At 44.2% G+C, this 27,696-nt stretch overlaps 1 protein-coding gene across 5 annotated transcripts; it reads left to right on the top strand.

Annotated features, from left to right (window-relative positions):
• Positions 1 to 16,649: 16,649 nt before the first annotated feature.
• On the top strand, positions 16,650 to 27,594 carry LOC124405709 (LIM/homeobox protein Awh-like). 5 transcript variants are annotated; one of them, XM_046880838.1, is made up of 5 exons: positions 16,650 to 16,814; positions 21,902 to 22,227; positions 25,859 to 26,313; positions 26,594 to 26,788; positions 26,952 to 27,594. In XM_046880838.1, the coding sequence occupies exons 1-5, from the start codon at positions 16,809 to 16,811 to the stop codon at positions 26,978 to 26,980; spliced, it is 1,011 nt and encodes a 336-aa protein (XP_046736794.1). In that variant the 5' UTR covers positions 16,650 to 16,808; the 3' UTR covers positions 26,981 to 27,594. The 5 variants fall into 5 exon arrangements, with proteins under 5 accessions (XP_046736794.1, XP_046736791.1, XP_046736795.1 ...); XM_046880835.1 differs by having other exon boundaries at positions 26,931 to 27,594; XM_046880839.1 differs by having other exon boundaries at positions 26,594 to 26,792.
• Positions 27,595 to 27,696: the final 102 nt, after the last annotated feature.

Here is a 27,696-nt window from a genome sequence, read left to right as displayed (position 1 = left end):
GGAGGTAAGAATATTCCGGTCTTATCTGACGGCGCAGTCAAGCGTCTATATCTACTACCTGTCCGTTGTTTATGTCCTCGAGTATTGCCACGGTGTACCCACAGCTATGTACGCGAGCGTTACAAGCCGATTGCATTAGCCATCGATCCATGGGGTTCATTACATAATAACTCACGAGCATCGCCTCTTCGTCCATTATAGATTATCGCTTGTCGATACCAGCCGCTCACAATCTGCCATCGGTGCACACGCCGATGGACCCTGTCTGTGCAGGTGGTATCACTCGTTCTTTGCCTCGAGCCGCCAAAATCACACCGAATTGCCACGGTCATATTGCCTAGTGGTAAAATTCGTTTCTCGAAAAAGGCTTTCCACATATTCGAGCATCCCCCTTGGGTCGTTGCTGAGATGAAGTGAACACCCAGGTCACCGATGAAAACCATAAACACCACGTGCATGCATACACTTCAAGATCCATGGGGTTATTAATAGACGTGCAGGCTAGGTACCCACGTCGATAATGATCGAGCCGTTTCGGGTCCTGGATATACACGTGAGATATTTGTATTATTCGTTTCATATATGCAGCGGCAAAGGCGGCGGTCGTCGTCTGCTTGGGTGTAGGGGTATTATAGGTGCCTAGTCATCCTCGCGTAGTCGTCCCGATGAGAAAATGACTCGGTGACCGTGTGGGCACCGCAACCCGCAGGTGACTCTCGACTCTCCCGAGACTCTCCTGGGACCGACGTCGTCCAGCCATCCACCAGCTCGCATGCAGCCTGCAGCACGAAGGATCTCCGTGTCGTGTGTGGCTCCAGGGACTGTGACTGTTAAGCACGCACACCTTTGCGGCGGCATAACGCGGACGTATTAATCTTACGACGCGTCAATAATCAACGATTCAAGATACGCGTTCACCTTTGCAGGTATGTATGTAACGCACGTCTTGACCGCTACGTGTAACACATCTTACAGGTCGACTCGACTTGAGCGCAATGCGCGCAGTTCGTCGCACCTCACGCGATGCTGTCAGGTATGAAGAGCCACCCAAGGTAGATTTTGGTTCTTGGAACTTCACGGCTCATCCGCGATGATCCCGTTTCCCATGAAGGGTCAAAGCGTGCAATCGATGAGCGTCCAACTACAGATGGCTTGGCATCGTGCTTAACCTTTCCAAGACCGTATATATACTCTGGACCGAAGAATCGTTCCATCTGCCAGTGAAATTCACCTCGCGATTAAACGGTTACTACATCGACACGTATCTCATCTTATTATGAGTGTAATCTTTTGTCAAAGGGTAGTATACCTACAGTTGCACCCACCTAGTTCGTTTGTTAACCCGTTGCACATCTGCACATGTATCCAGGTCTGTGTACATAAGTATACATACGAATTTCGCACCCTGGCATGTGCATGCACGTGTATATACATATATGGGGTTGTGAAAATTTACATTTTTACGGGATTAGCACCTATACGCCTCATACTCGGCACACAGCGCCATTTACGCTCGGGGGGATCGCAACTGTGAGAGGATTAACAGTTACATCTGTAAATGAAGCCTGGAACTTCGTTGCAAGATCGTCGACAGACGGCAGACGGTTTAAATGCGGATAATAAAAATTTCAGTCATCATCGTCATCGAATATAATGAATCAATGTAGAAGAAAGATTCCACCTAAGTGATCATAACGCCATTTCTTCTTCGTTTCCGATTTTTTTAATTTGAACAGATACTCTTAACAATGTAAACTTTCAGCTATACGATTTAGCTTGAGATTATACTATCAGTACTTGTCGGAGATTTAATCGAACTTACGTTAGCATAAAGAGATGGCGTCAAAGAACTCGGGCCTTGCAAGAAGTGAACTGTACGTTCAGCAAATCAAACTGCACTTGTTCGACATAGACATGCAGGGGCTCCCGAGGGGTATTAGGATTATACATTAGCCATTTTGCTAATCATCCTGCACCCCGCGGTGCTTTCTGGTCACAGGGGTTCGCGCCAGGTCACGGTTCAGACACATGTCAAATCAAACGTCGGTTGTTATTATGTGCTTGTATACCATTTCCGAGGATACTCAACACCCCGTCGATATCACCGGATCCTGCCCATAATTGGCGCCCTGAGTATATCACAAAACAGGGGAAAAAGACAGTCTGTGTGTCTGTCTTTTCTGGTAATGAGTGCGATGCGAGGAGCGAGCAATTCGCATCGGAACGAATAACGAATGGAACAACAAAACAAGGAAGATGGAAGATTGCTTGGAGATATCAAGAAGTGGGCCACTCACTCGGACGCAAATTGAAGCGAAAAGCGAGCTGAGAAGAATATAAAAAGAGTTTTTCTTTCTCCCCCGCGGTTCCTTTCAGCCTCTCCGGTAATATTAATACTTATTTTCTTTACTTCCTTCCCGTCAAACCAAGCGTTTCAACCGCAAATTAAACCTGTGGTGATGTTAGAGGTGAGCCGGGTTAAAAGAAAGGCGAGAGTATACGCCTTGCGGAAGGTAATAAAAGATACAAGATATGAGATAAAAGAGCCCGAGGCTAGACGGGCAGCCTTCCGCCTCCCCCCCTCATTAGCGATATTCACAATCGATTGAACCTTTACGAAAGGGCGCTTTTATATTCCGCTAATTGTTTTCATGAATAATTCTGAATTGGTAGATCTCCAGGGCCATGATGGGTAGGTATTTTGTCCCCCGGGACACGCGTCGGGAATCACCTCGGGGTCAGGATAACTCTTCGTATCTTTTCGCGTACTATTTCCCTTCTGCAGTTGTCCGTTTGCCGCCGTCCATGTTAGTGAATAACACTATTTTCAACGTTGAACTCGGTCCATGAAGTTGTTCATCCAATTATTTGGATATTTTCTGTAACATAAACGTAACAGACGTGATGTAAGTATCTGTTAAAGTTTGCAATCCAAGAAACATCGCAAGGAACGTATCAAAGACTTGTAGATTTTTAAGGGGTGTCCTGATCGAGTTTAACGTTGTCGTACATATCTTCAGATGTCAAAGTCCATGTATTTTAAACGCAAGAAAGGGCTCAACAGCCCCATTCTATACACTATTTTGAACAAAAAGACTCCAATTTATTTTTATTTGATGCAGAAATAAAGAAATGGCACGAAAACTACGAATTTAGTATTACCATTTCGTAATTTTCGTGCCATTTATTCATTGTTGCATCAAATGAAAATTTATTACAGTATTTTTGTTCAGAATTGTGTGTATAATGGGGCCGTTAAACTCAAGTTATGTACGTGAACGTCAAAATCAACCAGGGCACCCCCTTAATAAAATACTAGTTCTCTGTACCTAAAAGACAATGACCTTTTTTTTTTACTATGTCTATACCTACATCGATCATTAAGTGAACTTGTAACACACCGGCGAAACAGTTGCAAACCAACGTAATCCATTTCCGGGTTCGATATATAAATAAACAAACGAGCATGCCCCACGTACGCGTGACGCAGTGCTTGTATTTCTTATTTTTCGTTCAAAGAAGTGTACCTATACGATTTAGGAGAAGGCTCTATAAATAAATATACACCCACCACCCATAGACCCGGTGGAAAAAGGGCACGGACTCTATACCCAGTCAGTCACAGTGGGTAATAATAGGATTAACTGGGGGGCTGGAGGAGAATCGGAGTCTCGGGTACCGAATTGGGGGCCCTCAGCTCCAGGGGTGAGGGCTGCTGGCAAGTGGACCGAGTAATGCTGCTGGCAGGGGCGCGAGGAGCCAGCCACCCCTGCAGGACGACCGAGGGAAGCTCACTTGATTGATAATTCTATTGTTAACAGATCGCTGAACACGACGACAAGGGAAATCTGAATGTAACCACAGAAAATAAAATACCAGTTTCTCGCTTTCTCTCTTAGGTGCAGTAGGTATACCTACTCGTATATATCTGTCCGCGTCTTTGTCGCCGTCTCAAATCCTGCAACATTTTTCCACGATTTTCAATGTATCGGTCATGTATCATCTTCTCCTCGATTTTTTTTTATTATTTTTTTGTTTTTTTGTTCTCCGATTTGATATACGGATATTGGAATTTAAAAAATTTTAGGGATGAATCTAGTCAATTTTTGCACACCTTCTAAAGGCCAATGAATTTCCGATCATGCACTATCGACTTTTTTGTATTTCAATTGCGTTACGTTTATTGCTCATGATTTATCGGAGTGAAAGTTGTATTTCTACATAATAGAACTGCCTTTCTTTTCTTCTTAGTCCATCATTTGGTCTATAACTTTTTACCATCAAATTGGAACAGTACTCACCGAAGGAGGAGTTTTCTCTTTTTTCAACTCTCTCTTCTTCGAGGCTGAGAATTAATTGTATTATCTATGAAGGGGTTGAGGAGATTCGGGCGCGTGACGCTGCGACACACCCACCGTTTAAAAATGAAAAACTAACGTTTCATACGCGTCAATAGAACGCCCCTAGGCGTATTGTTGGAACCCTGCAGGTATACGGTTACATGTGAACTCTTGAGCGGATCCGAACCCCATACGTTTAAATTTTCAGGTCTGTACTTGATCGCGTCGTAGGCGTAAATTTCGTCTACATAATTTACAATTCGCACACTACTGCAGCGTGTAAGGTTGGCGAAAAAAATTACGTCGAACGTAACGTGCGATCAAGCGGAATTGTTCCGCTGCGGTAAAATTACGGGTTTGCGCCTTCCGCTGCACCCCATTTCGTGGGGGTGCATATTTTGTTCAATTGTCAGAAGAAAAGCTCGACGACGACGACGACGTTGGCACAAAATTCTAATCGACTCGGCGAAATTGCCGTCTGTATGCAAAAGCTAGGAATTGATTTTTGCGACTTTGCGTTTAACGCGTTATTTTTCAATATTCGATAACGAATTGTAAGTAAAAACCGCGCCTTGATATTTTCACACCAGAAAAAAGAATCATCCTGTCCAAAATCCACGAGCAACATCGATCTAGGCAAGATTTGAGGGTGTGAATTTTCCACGTACCATCAACGATACACGTTGAGAGTGAAGCATCTCCTGCAGGCGGAGAAATACAATCGCGTTGTACTGACGCAGCATTCCAACTCCAAAGAGAACTTTGAGCCAGTTCAAGCCGCCGACAAACGTTCACAAACACATACCTACCTACAAGTCCTACAACCTATACCTAGAGACGGTGTCTATGCACGCGACTAGCACTAGGTGATGCCTTACACAAGGTGCAGCTACCCGTACGTTTCCTGCACATGTTGTGCCATGCGGCTTACACTGTATCTATCTATGCAAAGGCATGGACACATACCTCGTGCCATGCCGTCGCTTCACAGACCTAATTAATTCAGGCGTCAAGCTTTCACGCCCGCTTGCTTCTTCCCTCCCCTGCCACCCTCTCTTCCTACCAAACTCGCCTCATCTATACCTGAATGTAACGCACATTCTCTACGAAAGTATGACGTATGCGCCTTACAACGTGTATATATGGATTGTAAAGCGTAAAGACACACGTGTGTAGGCTTCCTTCATAGCTTGCAGCTGCAAGAATATTCACGAAAAATTAGACACGATTAATTTTTACACATCAATTTTGGAATTCAATTTTTACGCGTAATCGTAAATTGAAGTGCTATACAATTCCGATTGAAATTCGTTTGTTACTGATGTTAAAAGTTTATTTCCGTCTACGAGACAGCCTCCGCGCTTCAGTAACGGCTGTCCCCCACTGGCAGAACCTTTTTCAATCTCACTTTGTTCCTTCTGTATGAAAAAATTTCAAGCACCATGTTTATAAGTCTGAAAACTAAACTTGAGATTGAAATTCGATACGTTATGGTTATATACTGGAGTGTTAATCAATTGAAAAACTTTATAAAACATGTACCATCGGCTTGGGTGTAGAATCAGTTCAAAAACTGTTCATACTTCACGCATACTTTTGAATTAAGAAAGTAAGAATTTTATGCACGGTATAACATAAAAAGGATAGCCTGAATATCATTTAAATCGGCGTCTTTGCAGGCCCTCGCGTTGAGTTATGATCGGTGGTAATCAATAAATCGATATATCACGATATAAGGATCACTGGCTGGGTCAGCCGCATTCGACACGGCAACTAGCTCGGCCATCGCTTCTGGTGACGCAACGATTTCTAGTCAAAAAAAGATCCAAGTGAGACTATGAAAAAAAAAAAATAAAGAAAAAAAAGAAAAAAAAACTGCGAAACGAAATGAACGAAGATGACTGGATGAACCTCCGCACGAAATCCATCAGACATCAGCGCGATTTTGCGTTACTCTTGGGTGTAATTCTCCTGCAGTGCGGAGTGTTTCACTGTGAAACGAAGTAGGCAGATCCTCAGTAGCAAACTAATTACAAGCGGGACCCCGGGGTCCGGGACATCATAAGGTTGGTCCTGCCCCGGTGGACCCAGAATGAAGAGGAACTGTCCCGGGTAATTTGGCGTGTAACCGTAGGCGTCATCCAATTAGTGCTAAGATTAAATTGGATTTCGGTTTGCGCTGGCCTTGCTGAAAGTCGTTCATCCGCCAAGAGACCCGCCTAATCTCGTTATGCCACTTCGGCCGCTTTCCACCGTCCGATCTAGTCGACGAAAACTAGAATATATCCGCTGATGGTGTAAGTGCGAAACTGACAAAAGGTCCCCGAATCATCCCCCGACCCTTAATTCCTTCGACCTGCACCCATTTTGGCATTCGTGGGATTCGTGCAACTTTTTGTTTCCGCGGCGTGTTCCGCGTGCAAACTTCCGTTTGCGAAAAACAGGGGACGCGAGATTTCCGGGAAACTACGACGTCGCTGCGCTGCAATCCGCGGGCGTTGCGACGGAGACACGCCCAGCGTCCCGACGCTCTTATCGATCAACGCGACTCCCTCTCGGCATCCATTTTACTTTACTCGGGGTGCAGGTGCTCGTCTATACCGTTTCACCTACGCACGTATGCATGGATTTGTGTGCGAGCAGAAACGGGATGCAAAAATGAGGAAACGGAGACGTGATGTTTGACATTGAAAAATATTCTTTAAAGTATCTTTTTAAATATTGCAGAAAAGTAATCATTTGTTTATAAACCAAAATTCGTAAGGGAAAAATTCTTTAGGATTTGAATATTAAGATGAAAACTTATAGAAATTCCGTCACTTTTGACTTTTCGTGACTGCACGAAGAAAAAATATTCCAAATACCTACTGTCATCGCATTATGTATGAGCGGCATCGATTATACAAATTTATTTTAACCGGAATCACGTGAAATTATGACAAAACTTCTTGAAATAAATTTTCACCCTCATAAGTCTACGGTGATAATCTCTCTGATTTCTCTAAATTTTATTAAATATCGATCATATCATTCATGAAACATAAATACCGCATATCTCTGTGACGTGTTGTTCTCGATTTATTCTTACCCTGTATTTTTTATCTCGCTAATCTGATTAATTTCAACAAAAGAAAACTTTTTTCCGCTTGATGATCAGAAGCATTTAATAAATAACTGAAGAAATTCACTAATGTAGTGATTTGTAGGTGAAAAAATACCTGGATTTATCCGTACATCTATAATACATCGTATCAGTAACGCGTCTAATTTAATCCGATCAAAAAATATCAATTCCTCTTCTGCCGCTAGTTGGCCTGACGACAGAAGCAGGAGCGCGGGTTTTATAATTCCATTTTTCGACGAGTTTATCGATCTCTGAATGCAGCAGCTAGACTTCTGCCTCCTAATTTCAGGCTCTATACGTACGATCAGGACTCTTGTGGTCAGTAATTAAGCGGTCTCGGTTCGGTGTTAAATCGAGAACGGGGAGACTCGGGGCCCCAAGAGCCTCGCACCTATCTTCAACCGCCTTATCATATTTATGGGTACCACTGAAAGGCCACGACATGGAAACTGCATCCATTCCGGTGCATATTTTTAAATACAAATTCACCACTTCCATCTTGTGCATGCAGCTATGGGCTGCTCCCAGGGACTGCGAGACGTCCTTATATTATACTTCCCAGAACTTTTTCTGGATCCCTTGGTCCCAAGGTTTGCTGTGATATTTCATTTTTTGTCACTATCTTATTTAGTCCGTAAAAAATTTGCAGATTAATCATCGCGAATCACGTTCTCACGTTTTATGATTATATTATTGATATTATCAACGTTTTTATACTACGGATACACATATGTAAGTGAAAAATTACTGCTATACTTATAGTTACATACCTGATATGTGAATAAAGAAATGTAAATTATAGAAGATTCCATTATCAAGCGGAGCTTTTGATACGGGAGGTCTTCGTAAACGATCAAGTGTAATAAAACTTGTATAAAAACAATCAAATAAAAAAAAAATTATAGTCTGAAAGAATAAATCCAAGCGTATCGCTAGCGTTTCGGTCAGCATTAGGAAAACACAAAGCTCATTGCAATCGGCGAAACAACCTGTTCCCACGACTTCCGTCCGCAGCCCTCGATTCCTGCGGTAGTCTGTAAATCCTCCACCTGAACCTACGGCTGGGTCAAAGTTCTCCCCAAATTTTAGCGCTTTGACCTCTTTGAAGAGGCCCGCGAGTGGGCGGTTACCACCCTGATAAGATCTCGAAACCGTAATCCCGGCGTCGCATTCACAGTTGAAGTATCGGCGTGGGACCCAGTCGTTCCTGAATTCTGGGGTCCGGCATCCCCGAGGTGCAGCCGTTGCGTAATGCGCGACGCGTGGCGCCGGGACGCATTGCGCCGGAACTAGTTGCCGGCACGCGACAGGCCCGAATAGAGTGAGTCTAGGTCTAGGCGTCGCAACTATTCCTGCAGCCTCTTACTGCGGCCCTCTTCGTATCGCGAGGATCCCCAAGATACGCTATGCAGCTACGTCCACGTAGACGAGGAACCAGCGTGCAATAATTCGGGCCCCGTGGGCCTTGATGCAGTCGTGGTAACCTAATGTATAAACGCCCTGCTGTCGACACGGCGGGGTGCCCGATGCCTCCTTCTGTGCGGTTGCCTCCGTCGATTAGTTTTGCCCAGTGAAACGGTAATCCGATTATTCTTTCTTTCGGTTTAGTACGCCTCGACTCGTCCCTTCCGTGTGACTTTTATGCTCGGACGTGGGGGCGGGAAATTTTTTACCCCCGTTTAATCAGCCAGTTTTTTATCCCGGAGAAAATTTATTTACTCCGAAACTTTGAACCGTTGCAATCGCTCGAATTCTTTTGAAACTTCATTCAAAAGTTGGAATCATTCAGAATTTTAACACTCATAATTGATTAACGGAATAATGATAAATCTGAATATTTTTTATACGTGTATCAAGCAGAAATCAAACTTCTCTCAACTTCGTCGAGTTCATGTGTTTGTTATACATGCCTATAAAACCTGCACATTCCGATCGCCAGCTAATCGAGATTCCTCGGCCACACAAGTACCGGGGGCAAGAGTTAAGCCCGAGAAAATCTCGGACTGCTCTTCTAGCACGGGCTGCAGGAGTGCGTGGAGTCTGTATAGGAGGGAGGAATTTTCAAGGAAAACATTAAAACGGCGCACTCGAGTCAGGCACGTATGGCTTTTATATCGGTGCAATAGCCTTGCCTATAAAAACAGATCGAACAAGAGATTCCCGCAGAGGGTTAACCCTGCGTCCGAAATGCGACAGCAGCTATCCCCGATTCATTTGAAGCGCACATTCCATCGTCACAGACTTACTTTACTTTTGACGTGAATGTGTGTGCTGGTATATGCGTCAGTATAATAAAAATAAGAAACAAGATGGAATTCGTAACTGTTGAATTGTTGAAGGCTGAGAACTCTTCGAAATTAAATTGAAAACGGTTTGAAAATACTTCGATGATGAAATTATTTAAATTACACGACAAGCAAAGTTTCTGAAAATCCGTGAAATCGTACAATTTAAAAACTTGATGCTCGAAAAAACGAGGGCTGGATGAAAGGGACTGACGATTGTTCCTGGCTTTCATTTTCCGCGCACCGGGGGCTTGAGGCTCGACGGATTCGAAACAGAGCAGTTTGATACTGACGCAAGCATACATGGAGAAGATGTAAGTAAGTAGTAGGTACCTACTTCGGTAATATCAGTATCTGCGAGGCAGGGAAGCTCTCGAAGGCCGTCCCTCCCTCCCGGAGTTTCCGGAACTCTGTGATCTCCAGCCTAGCCTGGAGTCTCGGGGAGAGTTTCATCATCCCTCTCGAAGTTAGCTAACAGCAGGATCGCACAATGTAGCCGTGATTGCAAATCCGCTCGTTATCGTCCAAACCCTGTATACGTCTTCCTACAGCGGTGTTAAAGACACCCTGCATGGACTTCTCAACTTCGCACACTTGGCACTTCGCTGCTTCGTTCCTCAAGTTGAAATCCGTCGATCGAACGTCACTCGTATATAAGGTATATAAATTACTGACAGATGTGCGCACGAAGCTATAAGATCATCACCTACACTTGCGCTTTTCCAGCTCGAGACAAACCCTCGCTCCAGCTTTGATTAGCGAACCCGCTGCATTTGTGCACCAGGTTGGCATAGGCGGGAGTTCATATGTCAACGGCAGTCTATCCGAACACGAGTAAGTAGTATCCGGGGATTATTTGCTCCCCAGTTGTGTACCGGCGTGAATTCACCGTGTAATATCGACGGCAAATAAGGAACAACTGTATTATCGCTACGGCTAAGTCGCTCTGTGCAAACGGCGTATAACGAATTGTTCGTCCATTGTACATACATGCTGCACAGTTACAGGTCACAAAACACGTAGAAACTCGGTCCTCTAATTGGTGGAGCAGGATTATCTGTTATGGAAATTCTTCGACCCTCTAAAAATAAAATGTACAATATAGTGAAATCAGTTAATGTATATAAATAAAGATTAAATAAAAATTTGCAACAAAATCAATAATTAGAATATTATTCCAAATCTAATCACCTTTGACGCATGGAGTAGAAAAATTTTCAGTGGTTCGCGACAAAGTCGTAGATCTTGCACATACTAACAATTTCGAAAAGAAGATGAGCCGCTTGTGAGGAAAAGCTTGACAATATGTATACCTATAAATTATTTCGTTACATACATATTTACAAATAATATGTGTGTAGACATGACTGTGTGTACGCAGAACGGATGCGAGACGCGTGCTGCTGTGAGTGGGCTGAGAACTCAGGCAGGTAGGTGTATATATACGTATACACATACCTTATATATAGTCATTTATAGAGTCCAGAAACGTTGGCAAACGGCCCTATGCACAGGTGGATAGACGAAAGAGCAAAGAGCATACATACGTTGAAGGTGGTAGTAGTAGTAGTAATAATAATAATAATAATAGTAATAATAATAATAATGGTAGCAACGGAGTGGATAAAATTTTTGAAAAAGAAGAGGAAGAGTGCATAAAAAAAAAGAAGAGGGCGAAAAGAAAATGGAAAAAACGAGTGAAAAGTAAAACTGTTGAAATATTCAGTTTCCGAAGGCTCCGTGTTTGCACAGCAGGCGACTAGACCGAGTGGGTATTATAGAGGAGAAACGCGATCGAGTGACATGTCACGCTGCTTTCTCAAATTTGTATTCTTTTATAGAATATTCGGGCGTCAACAATAAAAATGGACGACCGTGCACCGCGCCAGTGCGAAGAAATACATAAATTTCCGTTGCAGGACGAGGTTCTTAAGTTCTTCTTGTTCTTTTCACTTTTTTTTCCACCTCATTTTTGTTTCCTTCTTCCCTCGTTTTTTTTATTCACGGCGGGCCCCGCGACACCGACAGAGATAGAGACGGACTTTGAAGGAGGAGGAGGAGGAAAAGTCTCTTGTAAACTCGTATACGCGAGCAGGTTAACTCTCATTATCATATCAATGAACCGTGTCATCTAATATTCGCTTACGACGCTCCGAAGGGGAGTGGAAGAATTAAGAAAACAGAAAGCAAAGGAAAAAAGCCAAACGCCGGTGCCTCCGAAGGTGGGGAAAAAATGGGCCAATTTTTAATCCGCGAATTTACACTCGGCGTCTCAATCTGTGAAACGTACTGTATTAAATCTACATCGATACTAGACAGAATTACACAGGTATAATTGCCATGTTTTATAGAAAGATAAAAAAAAAAAAATCCAAATGACTCCGATAGTTCGTTAATTCCGAAGAAGATAGCAAAAACAAGGGTTGAACTTGTCTTTTTTCTCGAAATCCATCCACGAGTCGGCGAACCAATTTGTATCCTAAACGGACATCTTGCAGCAGCGAGAAGACGCATGCAGTTCGGAAACCCCGGAGCGGTTTGGGCCGGAACCGATATGTCCGAAAGTGTCTAGAGTGGGTCGAGGTCCCCCGCACCTCTTTGTCCAGTTATATGTCCACCAGAATAATTCGACTCCCATTTTTCTCGCATTATACTTGGTAAGCGTTACTAATGGCGGCAGTCAGGCACCAGGGGAACCCCCACAGCTGCTGGGACCGTACTCGGGGCCCGCGCAAGACCTCCAACAATTGGTTACGTATGAGTCGACATTTGTTTTCGTAACGATGTTTCCACCGGCCCTACGAGCCGTGAGTCCCTTCTTGGGTCTTGTCTAAGGCGGTAGACGGAAAGTTTCTTTTCACTTCCCAACACTTAATGCGACGAGTTCAATTGAACGAGAAAAAAAATGGCGATTGGTTAGAGCCGATTGGTTCTTGATAGTGCAGCTATACCATCGTGACGTTGAAAGAGTGGCGTCAAGTCCGTTGCCATTTTTTTGTCTCTTCCATAGTTGGCGAGAAAAATCAGGATGCATTTGATGACAGTTGCACGATCAGAGGGACTTTCAATTTTTGAAGTGTCTTTTCAATGTTCTCTCATTCAAAGAGGAATCGTTGCTGATCTCTCGAGTTCGAACAACGGGAGATAGTTTCCGGTAAAAATTGACAAGCAGCAAAGACTCCACCTCGATATAGATACAATTGACGCGTTTTTTGTTTTGCTTCTTTCTTGTTGTTTATTTTTTTCTCATTTCACTCCTCTTACACGAGGTCGAGGAACTCGAACCTGAGGAATGATATTCCTGAGAGTTAGGGGGCTGATCCTGCACCGAGAATCAACCCTAGTCTCCGAACAAGAGTGTAATCTACCCGATGCGCACAGGGGAAGCAAGGTGTGAAGCTCACGAACTTTCGTACCTCGGTCACAAACTCCTCTCCGTGGCAAAGTCGGCCGTACCTCCTGCGGTGAACCACGGCAGATGCTGTCTCGTAAGAAGTACCTAACCATAAGTTTCGACCTCCCTCCTTTAGACTCGAAGTCCGGTAAAACTTTCGGCTAAATGACCTTTGGCCTCAGCTATTCGACTTACCCGGGCCGCCACTTGTTCGCACCCCTCTGAATTTTTAGGCTCATCACTGGATGAAATCGCCTCCGAATGGGAAGGGTAAAGGATTTGTTTTTGGCCAATCCGGAAAATGTCGATTGACGAGTCACGTTGCACTCACCTATTTTCTGAAATGCAGGATTATTTTTTTATCAAGCAAAAATAAACTAGATCTCTACGATCAGAATTTAGATCTTCCGAAACTCACTTTAGTTCACCCTTTTTTCAATTGATGCAATTAATTCGTCCGATCGGTTCTCCTCTTGATTGTGAGACCTGACAAAGAAATATTGTAGCAAACAAACATTTCAGAAACCGCCGAATCCCTTCGCAGGTAAAGATTTCTCTACGAACCTGCAGACCTTTATCTTGTGACACTTGAAAAGTCTCGTTTCAACGAAATTTCGCATTCAATATATAAGTAGACTTTGATTACCGTGTATATCCTACGCCTTGGCCTTTGGATAAAGAAAAATTTTAAAAAGTGGCCGACACCACTGGGTGAAAAATCCATATTTATTGGAACTGTAGGTTACATTAGCGTAAAGCAAGGCTGCACGGTTCCATTGATCAGGGAGGCTGTAGTGGCGTAGTCGAGGGTTTTGCCGGTCCGAAATGGTGTTCCCGAGCGGAGAACGCAGAGGGCCTAAGTCCCGTTTTGGGGATGATTTATGCTCTGGCAGAGTCGAAATACAAACAGGTGCCCGCCGACGCCCTCGCAAAGCTGCAGGCCCAAACTCATCCAAACAGAAATAAAACACTATAGTATACTTGCGAGTTAGTGAGAGTGTGTGTGTTTGTAGGTATATTGTGTGAGAAGATGAGCGTGGAGGCCGTGTGGATAGAGGGGCCTTTATTTCCTCCTCTTTGCTATTTTATCATAAAAATTCTCCACCTTTTGTCCGGCGCTGCCCTTTCTCTTATACCCGGGTGTACACTGCAGCTACTCCGGTGCGGGGGATGCGGGATGAGAGTGGTAAAACGGATAAAATTGACACGCCTCCAAGAGACGATGTGTGCACAGCCAGTGAGACCAGAGAAACTCCAGAGAGAGAGAGAGAGAGAGAGAGAGAGAGAGAGGAAGCGAGTGGCGTTTTGTGGGCTCGGATCGGGGTAATATATGCGTAGAAGACACGGACGTAAACTAAGTCTAACCTTTGTGACGATCGGACAGAAAGTGGCCTTATGTCAGGGGATTTTCTTGCGGGGTACGAAGAAGTCGTTCATGGGATGCGCGTCCTCATCCTCCGCCGACGCCGATGCCGATGCCGCATCGAATCTTTTATTACCAAATGATATTCGGGACTCCGGGACACGTGGTGCGGGATATTAGAACCTCCACTTCTGGTCCCCGGCTATTTCCTTAATTTATTTTATTTACTATCGCCTATAAAGTTCGAAATATTTATATCAGACTGCGGGTTGTCACGTTTTCGAGCAGGCTTTCTGCCTCACCCGCGTATTATACCTTGGGAATATTGGTAATCGCGTATAAAAGCTCATTCGTTATCGTTCAACATTTCATTTTTCGTTTCATGCATAGAGTCAAACTTTTATAGCGTTTGATACACAGACTAAAGCTTTTTCAGAAATTATTTAAAATTCTTCGTACAATTATTGTATAACTCACATATCAGGTAGGTATACGAAGATCCTTGTAACATTTCATTGAAATTATATTATATTAATTTATTTAAAGAGTAATTTCCAAACATTACGAAGTCTCACGATGTATACAATATACACACTGTTTGGATTACATCGATTTTTAATTGGCTCCAAAAGTTACGGTATCTACTAATTATGCGAATAATCGAGCACCGCGGATCAATTAAAGATTCATGTGATAATATGACAATATTGTGAAAATCGTGGAAGTAATGTTTCGGAAGAATCGGAAAACTTGCTTAATGTATGTATCATCGGTACCAGACTACCAGCTGTATCTTGTACGTTTAATCGAATACATACTCACATGTCTCTATAAATTGTGCAAACATAACTGTGCAAAGTATGACAGTACTGAATGATGAATCATTATCCATATGTACTATATATAATCATTATACCTTTGCTAAATAGATTATAGTTTGAATAAATATAATAAAGTGACAATATTACGCGCGCATTATCATCAATACAAATTATGCATTGTACTAATCCGTATCGATACGTTAATTACATTTCTATCTCTTCATACATTCGATCTATACGCAAATTCCCAGGTGTTCCGAAATCCCACCTACTTAATAAGAAACGTATAGATATAATAATGTTGAATAATTTCCTTTGAAATTATCGCTTATACCTCAGCTCTGAAAATTATCAGCCACAACTCTCCTTCAATCCCAGTTAATCAATGCGCATTTCGTTATCTTGAGATCATTAATATTGCTAGATTCTTCAATCTCAAATTGATACAATTCTAAAAATTCCTACACAAATTAAGCCCTATTATCGCAAATGATTCTCGCTAACGAACCTTGGCCCAACCTTTTTTTTATGATGCCGCACTATCAAGGCCTTTAGTTCTGTGAACTACGTACGCAGTTAAATTGGCATGACGTACACGTAACGGAATTTCCAAAATATTTCCGTGACAATATCTCTGCACCCTGCGCCAAGCGAGCGGGGGGTGCAAACGGGCCGTTGAGCATCGGCGTAAAAAACCGGAGCGTCTTCCGGTTGCGAAAAGGAATTCTTCGCATGACGGCTGCAGACAGGGAAGACAAAACTTAAGCGCCGGGACGAGGGGCGTCGATGTAACGAACGTCGTGTGTGCACAGGAGCTCACAGCTCGGCAGAGGACTGCCTCCGGGTGCCCGGAGAACGGAGGCGGTCGAGGAGGCGGGGCGTCAAAAGACCCGATTTTCCGTTTTCAATCCCGTCCCCCGCCTTCCCCGGGTGCGAGAGCACCGCGGCGTTCCCTATGGTGGACCTGCATCTCGCCCGGGTTCGGTCCAGGAGCCGATGCGCGTGGTGGGGGTCGGGATACGGCCAGGGAATTATCCGGAATAGCAGTCTTAGCCGAGCCTCGCTCAGAGCAACGTCGGAAAGCCGACCGAAACGCCCGTCTTCCGGTACCGAAGGCCATCTTCTTCGCGTCCGCGCATCTTCGGCGATGAACGGGCGGCTTCGCGGGATCCAGAATCGCGCCGCCGCCACCTGAATACGATCGCGATTTTTGCGGAAGCGAACCGCGTGCGGTGAAACGAGATGACGTTATGTGGTGCGAAGGAGGACTGAACACGTGTTAGATCGTTAATGTATATATATATATATATATATTCATACGTGAGTGTTGGATGAAATTTGGTTTGTGACGACGCGTTGATTCAGATACGTTAGCCTGGTTTTTGGAGAAACGGACGTCACCGAGACTGCATGCGCTATTTCGACATTTCTATTCGTTACCTTGCTCCGAAGCAGTCGAACGGAAATTGTTGGATTTCACGATGAAGGTAAGTCCGGTTGTGGATTTGTTAATTTGGCAGCGCGATGGTGGAGTGCTGCTGTTTTGCACGAGTTTTGCCTCGACCGCAACGCGAAGGTTCCGATCATTTGTCCTTCGCTTTGACGAATTTCTCTTTGGTTGAAAGTTTTATTCCATGAGGTCATTCGGACGCGGTTTACCGATACTTAGATTGTCCTGGAAGGTTGATCAGCTCGCGATCGGAACTGGCGCTAGATTATCGAATTTCTCGGTGAACTTATCTGTCGTAAAATGCATTCCAGTGGTTCGCGAAAAATTCATTCAAAGGGGGATCCGGAATCCCGCAGTGATTTGTAAGCGATTTTTCATTAGTTACACTAAATGCGTCAGCTTCATTCATCGCGCCCGGAAATTTGCAAAGTATCGAAGTTGAATCGTTGAGGAAAGAGAATTTCAGTAATAGCGCACCTCCTTAATGATCGTAAAATTTTCCAATTCGTTTCTGTCGACGGAAATTCAATGAAACCGTCGGTACGGATTAAAACGTAAAATTACAATGGAAGCTTGCTAAACACGGCAGCAACTCACGTTGAATATAATAATTAACACGTGCTGCCTTGGTTTCTTGTCTTTATTGACCAAGCCTCGATAAATTGCAGTCAGAATCAGTATATTATTAAAAATATCTCCAATTACGAAAGTACTGAATTAATGGAACCGCATTTATAAGCAACTCGCCGTTTCTTGGATGAAATCGAATATAATACATGGATGTAACATTTCTCAAATCACAGAAGCTCGTTTCATATTCATTGAAGATTAAAAAGAAAAGTAAACAAGAAAAAACATCGCTATTCACATACCGTCCGCAATTGTATTCGATGTAGACATCAAGTTTCGCGCGCGTGTCTTCAACCAGAATAATAATCGGCATGAATTAATGAGACATACGATAAAACGCACCCTCCCAGAAATGGCGGCAGCTGCAGCTCAACAGAGACAGAATTGACACACGCATATATTGGAAATTTAATTTATCGCGTGCGATAATAGCTGCATGTGCATCGCCGCAGTCGTTCCGTCATAGCTATTAGCATGAAACCTTGCGGGCATAAATGCATCTGCAGTTCCGATATGAAACGTAAATTCGAAATGGAATCCAGGCGGTAAACGTGTAACGTACAAAGCATGCAGGCGAAGAAAAGGACTCGGTTTTTCGAGGCCTGCAGGGCCGAGTACGAGGAAGATATGCGGCTTTTCTCGGACGACAGAAACTCATCAACGGCTCGTTGCCGGTGAGATTAATCGGCCACTTTATCAAGGAAAGCGAACCTTATTCGAAGGCATATTTCGTCTTTCAAACACCGGAGAGGCGGTGGCTTGACAAGAAGCTCGTGAATCGGTGTGCGTGGCTATGAGATGATTGGGATGTGTGCGGACGACGAGGTAACGGAACGTTGTTCCAGTAACCAACGTTCGCCAGGAAGTCAATCACCACACCACAACCGGGATACGTATGGATGGGTCCTCGGGGCGGCGTTGTCCGTCTTGGAAAAAATGGGAGGCGTCCCCGCCTTTCATTCATTATTTTTCACCCACTCCCGCGGCAGCTGTAATATCGTCTCCTTCGTTTTCACTGCATTTCGATCGACGGTAGTCAGGAGATAGCTCTGCACTGATCGCATCGCACCTCGCTTGACCCCGACATTTCTCACTTTGTCAGTCCATCGCGTATGAGCAAAATAAATTATCGCATCTATTACTCTTATTTATTACCTGCTGATTGCTTTTTTCACACCACGGACCCGCTCCTTCAACCGCACCAAACGGATGACCTTCTTCGTCAGACTATCGCCGGCGTGCCCTCTGGGAAAAACTGAAGTTATAAACCAGCTTTCAATTCCAATGAGTCTGTACCAATTCTCGTTGTCCTCAGACTCGTCTGCAAGAAGTCTTCTAGCGTCGAATATCTTGCCTCCGATTTGTTTGAAAACTCGTCGTTTAACTGATAATTCGAAACAGTGAACATCAGCAATAGTTCTTATCTATAAGTTGGAAGTTTTTCCCCGAAGTTCATCAGTCATGCAAATAACTTTGGCACGAAGTCAACGTCTATTCGAAAAGTCAGCAATGCGACAGTATGACGTTGACGCCGTTCAACCAACGCCAGAAAGAAGATTTAATCACTTGAAGATTTTTGAAAAAAGTCAATCCTGACCAGGATTTATTGATGGCGAAGTAACGGTGTCGAATGCGCCTCTCCTGATATTGCGGTATGTACAATTTGGGGTACAATATATGAGAATGAGACCCATACGTCTTTCGGGCAATAATTTATGACCCGATATGCGTAGCCCAGCCGCATTGATCATCGTCGGTAGTTGTCAACGGAGTTTGGTAGGGATGAGTGATAATTCTTGATTGCAGAACGTCGCGTCTCGTCACATCAACAGATCGCGCCGCAATAATTCACGTCGGAGAGTCTGCGCCGTTGCGAAGACCAGATAAGAAATTATTAACCGGTTCATGAATTTTTTCTCCACTTTCTGAAACTAGCTAAACGATGAATTTTATGTTTCAACGTGATTAAATATAGCGTTGACAGATATATTTGTACGAATTGAAAACCGTCGGTACGGTTTATTTTCATTTTGAACAGCACGTGCGTAGCTGTCGAATTAGCATAAATTCTGTTTTTCGCTTGTACTCTAGCTTATGAACCAGGACGTCGAAAAGGCGTGAAAAATTAGCATACTTTTTGCCAACTCCTCTTCGCGAAAGCTACCGTCGCGTAATCGAATGGCGGTTTGCATTCCGAACACGAATACAAACCGCATGGGGACGCGTGCCACGGGGATGGGGCAAGAGACACTCGGGGGTGAAAGCACAGAATCCACGCGAAGGAAGGCACAAGTATAAGGTCGCATTCCAGGCTGCAGTAAATTACCCTTTCTGTTAGGACTCCCCGGCTGTCCGCAGTCGTAAAGTTGAAAAAGGGCATAAAAACGCCGCGGGTATTGGGGCCCGAAATCTATGGCTTTCTATGCAGGCGCGTAATAGTTTGTGCCGACTAGCGTCGCGGCGCTGAACCGAATGCTTATGAGCCGCAAAAGCCGGTATCGTTCGTTAGATGCCCGAGATTCGTGGATGCCATGCGCCCATGCCTGCAGGATGGATCAACTTTCGCCCCAGGATCGAGGAATATCGAGAAAGAGCGTGTAGAGCGAGATCGTCGACGAAACGAATGCTGTAAGGCTGCACAATATGCCGGGCGCATAAATCAAGCCGAGTTCAACGCCTCCTTTGGATCATAAATCAATTGGTTGTCCTATTAGGGATATTATTATTGCCTTATGAGGCGAGTGAGTAATTATAACGTCAAAAATTACCCACAGCGGACGTAAAGTATAATTCCTAAACGCTGTTAGAGGTGCATATCGAAAGACCCTCGGCTTGCAGCCTGCGATTGAAAAATAAGCGTGATCCCGTAGGTTTTCTCTCAAGTTTCACTAGCTGTGTTGTTAATGGAAATTATTCCGGATCGAAGAACGCTCCGACGGATCTGAAGATATTCGAATCAATGCGTCACGCGGAGATGCAGTAGGAATACTTTCCGAACATGTACACTTTCGATTTGCAAGCAAGACAAAATCTCAATTTATCATTTTGTCCTGCATGCAAGTTCCGCGAAGCTTTTATACGGCGCGGCGGTATGAATTTCGCGACCTCCGGAATCGTTTACAACCACATACGAAGTGCAAGATTCAATCCACTACTGGAAAAAGAAGAATGGTAGTCACCCTGGACGAAAATATGTCCGCCTATATGGCAACATCAACGAGACGTCATAAACTGGTAATAATTTACTTTCCACGATGCGGAACGATGTTGCAAATCTTGCAGACCTCAAACCGCGGGTGAATAACATTGCCGCGTGAGTATAATATGAAGAGGTTATACGCAGGTATGGGTATCCGGTGTTATAGGACCATAAAAGTAGATTATAAATCACCGTGGCTTCAAGGTAGGAGATTTAATTGGGTAATTAACTCATTGATTCCCCGCAGAGACGAACAATACCACCTATGCTCACGATGCGATACAGCAATTAATTAATCAAAGAACACGATCTACATTACAACGCTCGGGCGTCCATCTTTGAAAGAATATTATCATGAGAATTTCCCATCGATCAATAAAATTATTATTTCCAAAAATTTTCACGGTGAAATATCGAATTATTAAAGTTATTGCAATTAGTGTCACAAACTCTAATCCATTTCATTGACACGATTTCCAACCAGATTGACTACCATTTGGTGGCTACAACTTTTTCCACTTCGCGTTACTGGATGAAAAACTTTTCCAATACTTCTGAAGTGCGATGGAATGAATATCTGAACAAAATGTTGTACCACGTAACATGCATTGTGTCTAACTATCAACCTGTGAATCTATTGTTCAATACGAGCATCACAATCTTGCGCTTTGGATGGTGAAACGCGTGAGTCCCGGTGTTGAGAGACGCGTGAAACTGGCAAGCATATGTAGATACGTGTAACTCAGACGCTAAAGATCATTTATCACCTTTTTGGTCATTGATTTTTTTCAACCTTGTTTTTTTTCTTTTCTTCTTCTTATATTCGTTTTCTCCATTTTATTTCCTATTATTAATTGAGATTTGAGCCTCTTGATAGCACCGGTGCCGCCGCTTAAACTGGTTTTCTATACTCTACGCTGTCCAAGAGCGAAGCTAATTGTGAAAGATTTTTCATTATTATTAATACTACTTTTACCCCGTTTTTTCACACGTTTTTAATTCAATTACGTTAATTGGATCAAGGTGATCGTAGGCGAGGTACCCCATTGTTTTCTTTGGACAGGCGATCGACCGCTCATGCAGGATATACTGTACATCGATACACGGCAATTAAGTCAAGGATCCAGTCTCTCACCTCCTCCTCCTAAGGATCCCCCATCTCCATAGCATCATACCTTCACCAACATCCCTCCGCCAATCGTAATGTAAAAATGTCTTATCCATGTTCGAGACGACTTTTCACGGTCTGTAATACGCCATGATCACCGATTTCTAAATGTGTCTTATCGTTTCAGACGGAGATAGAAACGGACCCGGAATCAACGGACGCGACGTCCTGTCTGAGCATGAAGAACACCGCCAACAACAACAACAACAACAACACGACGACCACGAACAACAACCACAATAGCGACAATGACGCGATGGACATGGACATGGACAGGCTAATGGAGTGCGGAGGGTGCGGCGACCGGGTCCGGGAGCGAACGGTCCTCTGCGTGGGAGGGCGAACTTGGCACTCACGTTGTCTCAGGTGCTGCGCCTGTGCCAGGCCTCTCCACGATCAGCACTCCTGTTTTCTGCGAGGCATGCGGCTCTACTGCAGGCACGACTACGCCATGTGAGTTCAGGAACCATTTCCCCCCATGAACTTCCATGCCAAAGGGGCTGGTGGTGTTCAACCCCCAAACTCGAGAAGCTACTCCCCGCGGTCTTGGCCATCGGGATTGACTTAAGATCGACTTAAGAAGACAGTTGCCCGCTACCATGCGGGAGCCTCTTGCATCCGAACAGTGAATCGCCGCAGCTGATCATTTGTCGAGCTTAGGCACCGCGACACGTGACACTTCCATAACCGATATCTGGCTCCCTGTTGCGGGCATCCTCCCCGCATATATTTATGCATCGAGATATTCTCGCGCGGTAAGATTTTACTCCGTGACTTGCCCTGTCTGTGGGATTAAGTCGCACACGTGACGCGGCAGAAACAAAATATAGATGGTATGGGTACAACTTATACGTGCTCACCACCCTCTCGCACACGGCATTCCAGATCCACTCAACTCGCCTCACCTCTCGACCTCATCTCTGCTGCAGGTTCTGGTCTTCTTTCACTGAATGAAAAGGTCCCCGTAGTTATCGAAAATTTAGAGTTTACACGGTGCCGTACACTTCACTGTAGCCACTGGAGTGGAGTAAAAACGGGAATTTACTCCATGTGCTCGGCCGATCAAATGTTCCGATCAAATCATCCCTTCCGTATGTATTCTGAAAATCAGGCTCGTAACTCCTGTCGAAAAGCTGGACCCTCCGCAACGATTTCTTCTCACGACCACGGCGAGCTGACCGTTCTGTGGCACGCAATGGACCATACAGGTCTATAGCGGCAAGTTATAAGCTGGTATACGTGATGTACCAAGTATAGGAGAGGAGCTGGATCTTAGGAAGATCCGAAGTGGTCATCGCCAAGGGCCTCGGGTTGATTAATGTATGTGGTACAGTCCCGGCTGGCCGTAAAGACTTCTTCTAGCTTGTGCTGTTGCGCGGCAATTACACACGATATTGGCGAGCCTCCCAATCTACTTCCCATCTTCACCCGATCCCCCTCACGCGTGTAGTACCCGGACAGCACGGAGTGATGTACACGCGACGAGACCTCGGGCATGACTGCAGAATCGCATGTAGCGCAAATTCATACACGACATCCGATTCGAATCTCTCGAGCTCTGAGCGAGGGCGAATGCCTCTTTTGCATACTGTTGGAAAGCAGGGTTTGTATCGATGGAGGGAGGGAATCGCAATGCAAAGGTAGTTGGGCAGCCAGATTTCTTTCTCTAATACCCGGATCGAATGTCACGCATTCCTGACATATTCATTCGCGGTCGAAGCAAGAGTTACTTCTGTTTCTTCGTCGTGGATTCTCGTGTTCGAAAATTCCAGATGCAGCCATGATAGGAATCCGTACGAGTCCATTCAGAATTCTCACGGATCAAGCCGATTCCAAGGTATTTGTGAACGGCGTAACTGCATGGTATTACCCAAGCCATGTCATCCACCATCTTCGATCAACCGCACTTATTCTTATAGACAACTTTTCTGGCAAGATCTGAACAAAGTTACAGCAGTGGCAAACCAAGGAACCCGGAGATTATTTATTCAGATATTCGATTGATCAAACCGACTCTTCAACGAGTTCTAATGTTTACGATGAAGACGTTTCTTTCGCTCACTTTCGTCTGTTCCGTGAGAAAAAATGCACGAAGAAGCGAACAGTCTCGTTTCCACGTAAGCTATGCTTACCTACTCTGTCAGGGTACGCTAGGCTTTCATTGGAAAGGGTATATGGCCAAAGCTAGGTGGTGCCGGATGAATTCTGTCTTTGTACTACGTCAGCTGACTTTGGTATAATACGAACGACCGAGGAATCTGCCTCGTAACTGCGGTCGACAGTGACTTGCCCGTGTTCGCACTGCGCTCGTATGCTCAGGGGGCGGGTTTCGAACCTTGAGACTCCCGGCACTGCCGTATACATACAATACACAGCATCTATAGCTTGTCATGCATAATACGTATACCCATACCTACGTTACGTGCAGACATCACTGTGACCATATTCCATCCACTCGGTGTATGTGTGTATGTGTTTCCGTACGTATGTATAGTATGTGCATCCACTTTGCAGTTAACAAGGTATCTTTTCTCAAAATTTTTCATTCTGATCTTCTGAACTGGAAGTTTGCTTGTCTGGGGAACAGCATCAAGACGTATAATTCAACTTTTAAAGCGATTTTTGTGCATAGTTGACCGAAATCGTTTTGTTTATTTTGTATATCTTTATTAGCGGGATGAATCTGATTTTTTCTTTTTTTTTTTTTTTTTAAAGTTAAACTTTAGCCTCGACCGCTTTAATATGGATACGAAATATCGTAGAAAAAATGGGGACGCGTACGTTATCCATGGATACCTGTACTTTGCTCGACTGAGGCTGCCGGAACGAGATGTCGTTATGCAAAACAAAGTGTCCCGAAGATCGTGTAAACAAGATAGCGCTAAGAGTTATGGACATCGATAAAGGTAATCTCACAGCATAGAGCAGTCATGCATATAGAACATGCACGGCCGTATGAGTTACCGAATGCGTCAAGTAAAGCGTTTTGTCGTACACCGGGCTTCTAATCCTGATCAATCTGACGTGTAAATTAGCTTCCTACCTTGGTAGCCGCAATAATTCACCAACTGACGTAATGAGCCATCACTCGCTGGTTTTCTATCGATAGTCCGTTGAGTCAGAAAAGGGAAGTTTCTACGCTAAGAGCAGTCAAAAATGAAAACCAACGAAAATCAGGACTCTCGATGAGTTTTACCTACGGAAGGGTATCGCACCGAGGCCCATATGACTGAATGATAAACTATGACTCGGTAATAATTAGACCGATGATACCAACGCCCAGTCACGAAAGGTGGCTCGGCCGAAGGCTTGGCATCAGCCCCAATGCTCGAGGTATTGGTTATGCTAATTTCGGGAGCAAGGCACGCCTAGGAGCCTTCGAGCATGCTGCCCTACCGAACGTTCTTAATCTGGCTTGTATCTTGGGAGTATTTGTGAATTTACATAAATAGTGGCGCCTGCAGCAGCCGTGCGTTTACCTATGCGGCGAGCAAAGGTGTTCACTTCGGGCTGTTTGGATACGGCACACGTACGACCGGGCACTGGATACACAGGTACGGAACGCCGATGCAGAGCTGGCGCGTATCCATAAATCTCCAGGGGCCTCGGGTCCGGCTACCAAACAACCCCGCCCTAATTTATTCATTTGTTTTTTGGTAATGGGCATTATAACTCACGGGGGAATTAAATCCTGCTGCATGAGCCTTTACCCGGCCAAGGGAATTCTATTTCCTGCGAAGACAGCCAGCCCTATTATAGATGCCGCTCTTTCACTATTACACAGGTATATCCCTTGTAACCCATGCCTACACCGAACCTCCGATATTGCTATTGAAATAGAAATTGAAACAGGGTGAAACGGGGGAGAGTCTCGGACGTTTAAATCGTCCGCAGAGAAATAATTGTCGATCTTTATAACGCTGTACCAAATGGCAATGATCGGAGAGCCAAGGATCCCTTGAAGCCACCATGTCCCAGATTTCACTAAGACACTACTTGGTCAATTATTAGATTTTGCCAAAGTTTTTCATAAAAAAATCACTTCATAACGCTATATATAACCACTTTGGAATTCATGTTTCAGGGCATTTGGAGCAAAGTGTGCAAAGTGCGGGCGAAGCGTCGGAGCCGGTGACTGGGTGCGTAGAGCAAGAGAGCGAGTCTACCACTTGGCCTGTTTCGCGTGCGATGCTTGTTCGCGGCAGCTTTCAACCGGGGAACAATTTGCGTTGTTGGATGCGCGGCTGCTCTGCAAGGCGCACTACCTAGACGTAGTCGAGGGCAACAACACCTCCTCGTCTGAAGACGGGGACTCGGAGGGTGGAAAAGCGAACAAGGCCAAGAGAGTGCGGACCACCTTCACCGAGGAACAACTCTCCGTACTTCAGGCGAACTTTCAGTTGGACAGTAACCCTGATGGCCAGGATCTAGAAAGGATAGCCCATGTCACGGGGCTGAGCAAAAGAGTCACGCAAGTCTGGTTTCAAAATTCGAGAGCACGGCAGAAGAAACACTGCAGTGGAAAGGTCAAAACGCAAAGTTAGTGAATGAACTTCTTCCGCTTACTGTTTTTTCCATGACTTTTGCGTTGTGAGAGAGTCTAAGGTTCGGATGTCGTTTGGATTCAACTTGAAGTCACGTCTTCACTGTAATTGATGTTCGGATAAAATCACGAAATCTTGAATAACTCAGAACTCGTGTTCATATTAGACAACCCTGGAATGAAAAAGTCACATACTTTAAGCTTAGGATGACTTGTGCAAGTTTTTGCCAGGCTATTTCCAGTTCTGACATCCTTCTTTCCTTTTTGCAACCATAGTGCACCACTCACCGCCGCTTCAGCATCACCCCGGTGATCTCTACGGAGGCGTGAACGTAGTCCAGGGCGTACAAGGCGCTTACCTCCAAGGAACCTACCAGAGCAGCAGCGTCGGAAGCGAGAGTCCAGGTAGCCCGATGACGCCGATGACTCCGTCGACGCCGACCCTTATGCAGCCCCAGTTTTGCCATCAGAGTGGGTAATTTGAAGTTTCCTATTCTATCCCCGATAAACCGTGCGACTATGACTGCATTAGGTATAACGTCTAAATTCCTCTGACGACCAAAACCTGATCGTGAATTCGTGTTTTTATTTTTGTTTATTTATATCAGAACAGGGCGATTTATTTCTGTTTCAGGTAATTCCCATGGGGTGACGGGCGCCTAGCGGTTAAACTCAAAGTACGAGGATGGGGTTTTTATGGTTGTGTAAATTAAAGAGTATGCAGCAGTGTCGGTAGACGTTATAATGCGAAGAGAAACCTGTAAATATATTATGTACACCGGACGCGCTATGTTTAGGTAGATTTATATATATATATTCTATGATTATTGCTAACTATTTATTTGAATCTCAATGAGATCGATTCGACATTATATACAATATCAATATGTAGTGTATGGAGAGTTTTTTCGAATTAATTTCTTCCCGATTGTTTATTGTTTTTTAGTTCATTTTTCTATTTTACTCCTAACTTGACAACGATCACAAAAACTCGACACAACGTACTCGTTTTATCGCATTAATTATCAGACATCCATGTCATTATAAACATGAATATTAATTAACGTTTAATTTCAAATTCACTGATCGATTGACGTTAGCCCGTACATGAAATACAGTTATATACATATTATAATATATATAATGATAATTCGTGTATGATGTTATACAACAATATAATAAGTATGTGTCTGTAGAAATTTTAGATGTTACGATGTATATACAACGACGTATATACACGGTGAATACATGCAGTGTAAATTTATTATTATATGAAAAACGAAACGAAACAAAAAGAAAAAAAAACGAAAAAAAAAACAAACGTCAACTAATCGTACTGTTAATAAAAAGACATTTATATCTGTTTACGAGTTTGTTAA

The sequence above is a fragment of the Diprion similis genome, chromosome 4, assembly GCF_021155765.1.
Source record: "Diprion similis isolate iyDipSimi1 chromosome 4, iyDipSimi1.1, whole genome shotgun sequence".
Classification (NCBI taxonomy): domain Eukaryota; kingdom Metazoa; phylum Arthropoda; class Insecta; order Hymenoptera; family Diprionidae; genus Diprion; species Diprion similis.
This window is presented reverse-complemented; position numbering and strand designations above follow the sequence as displayed.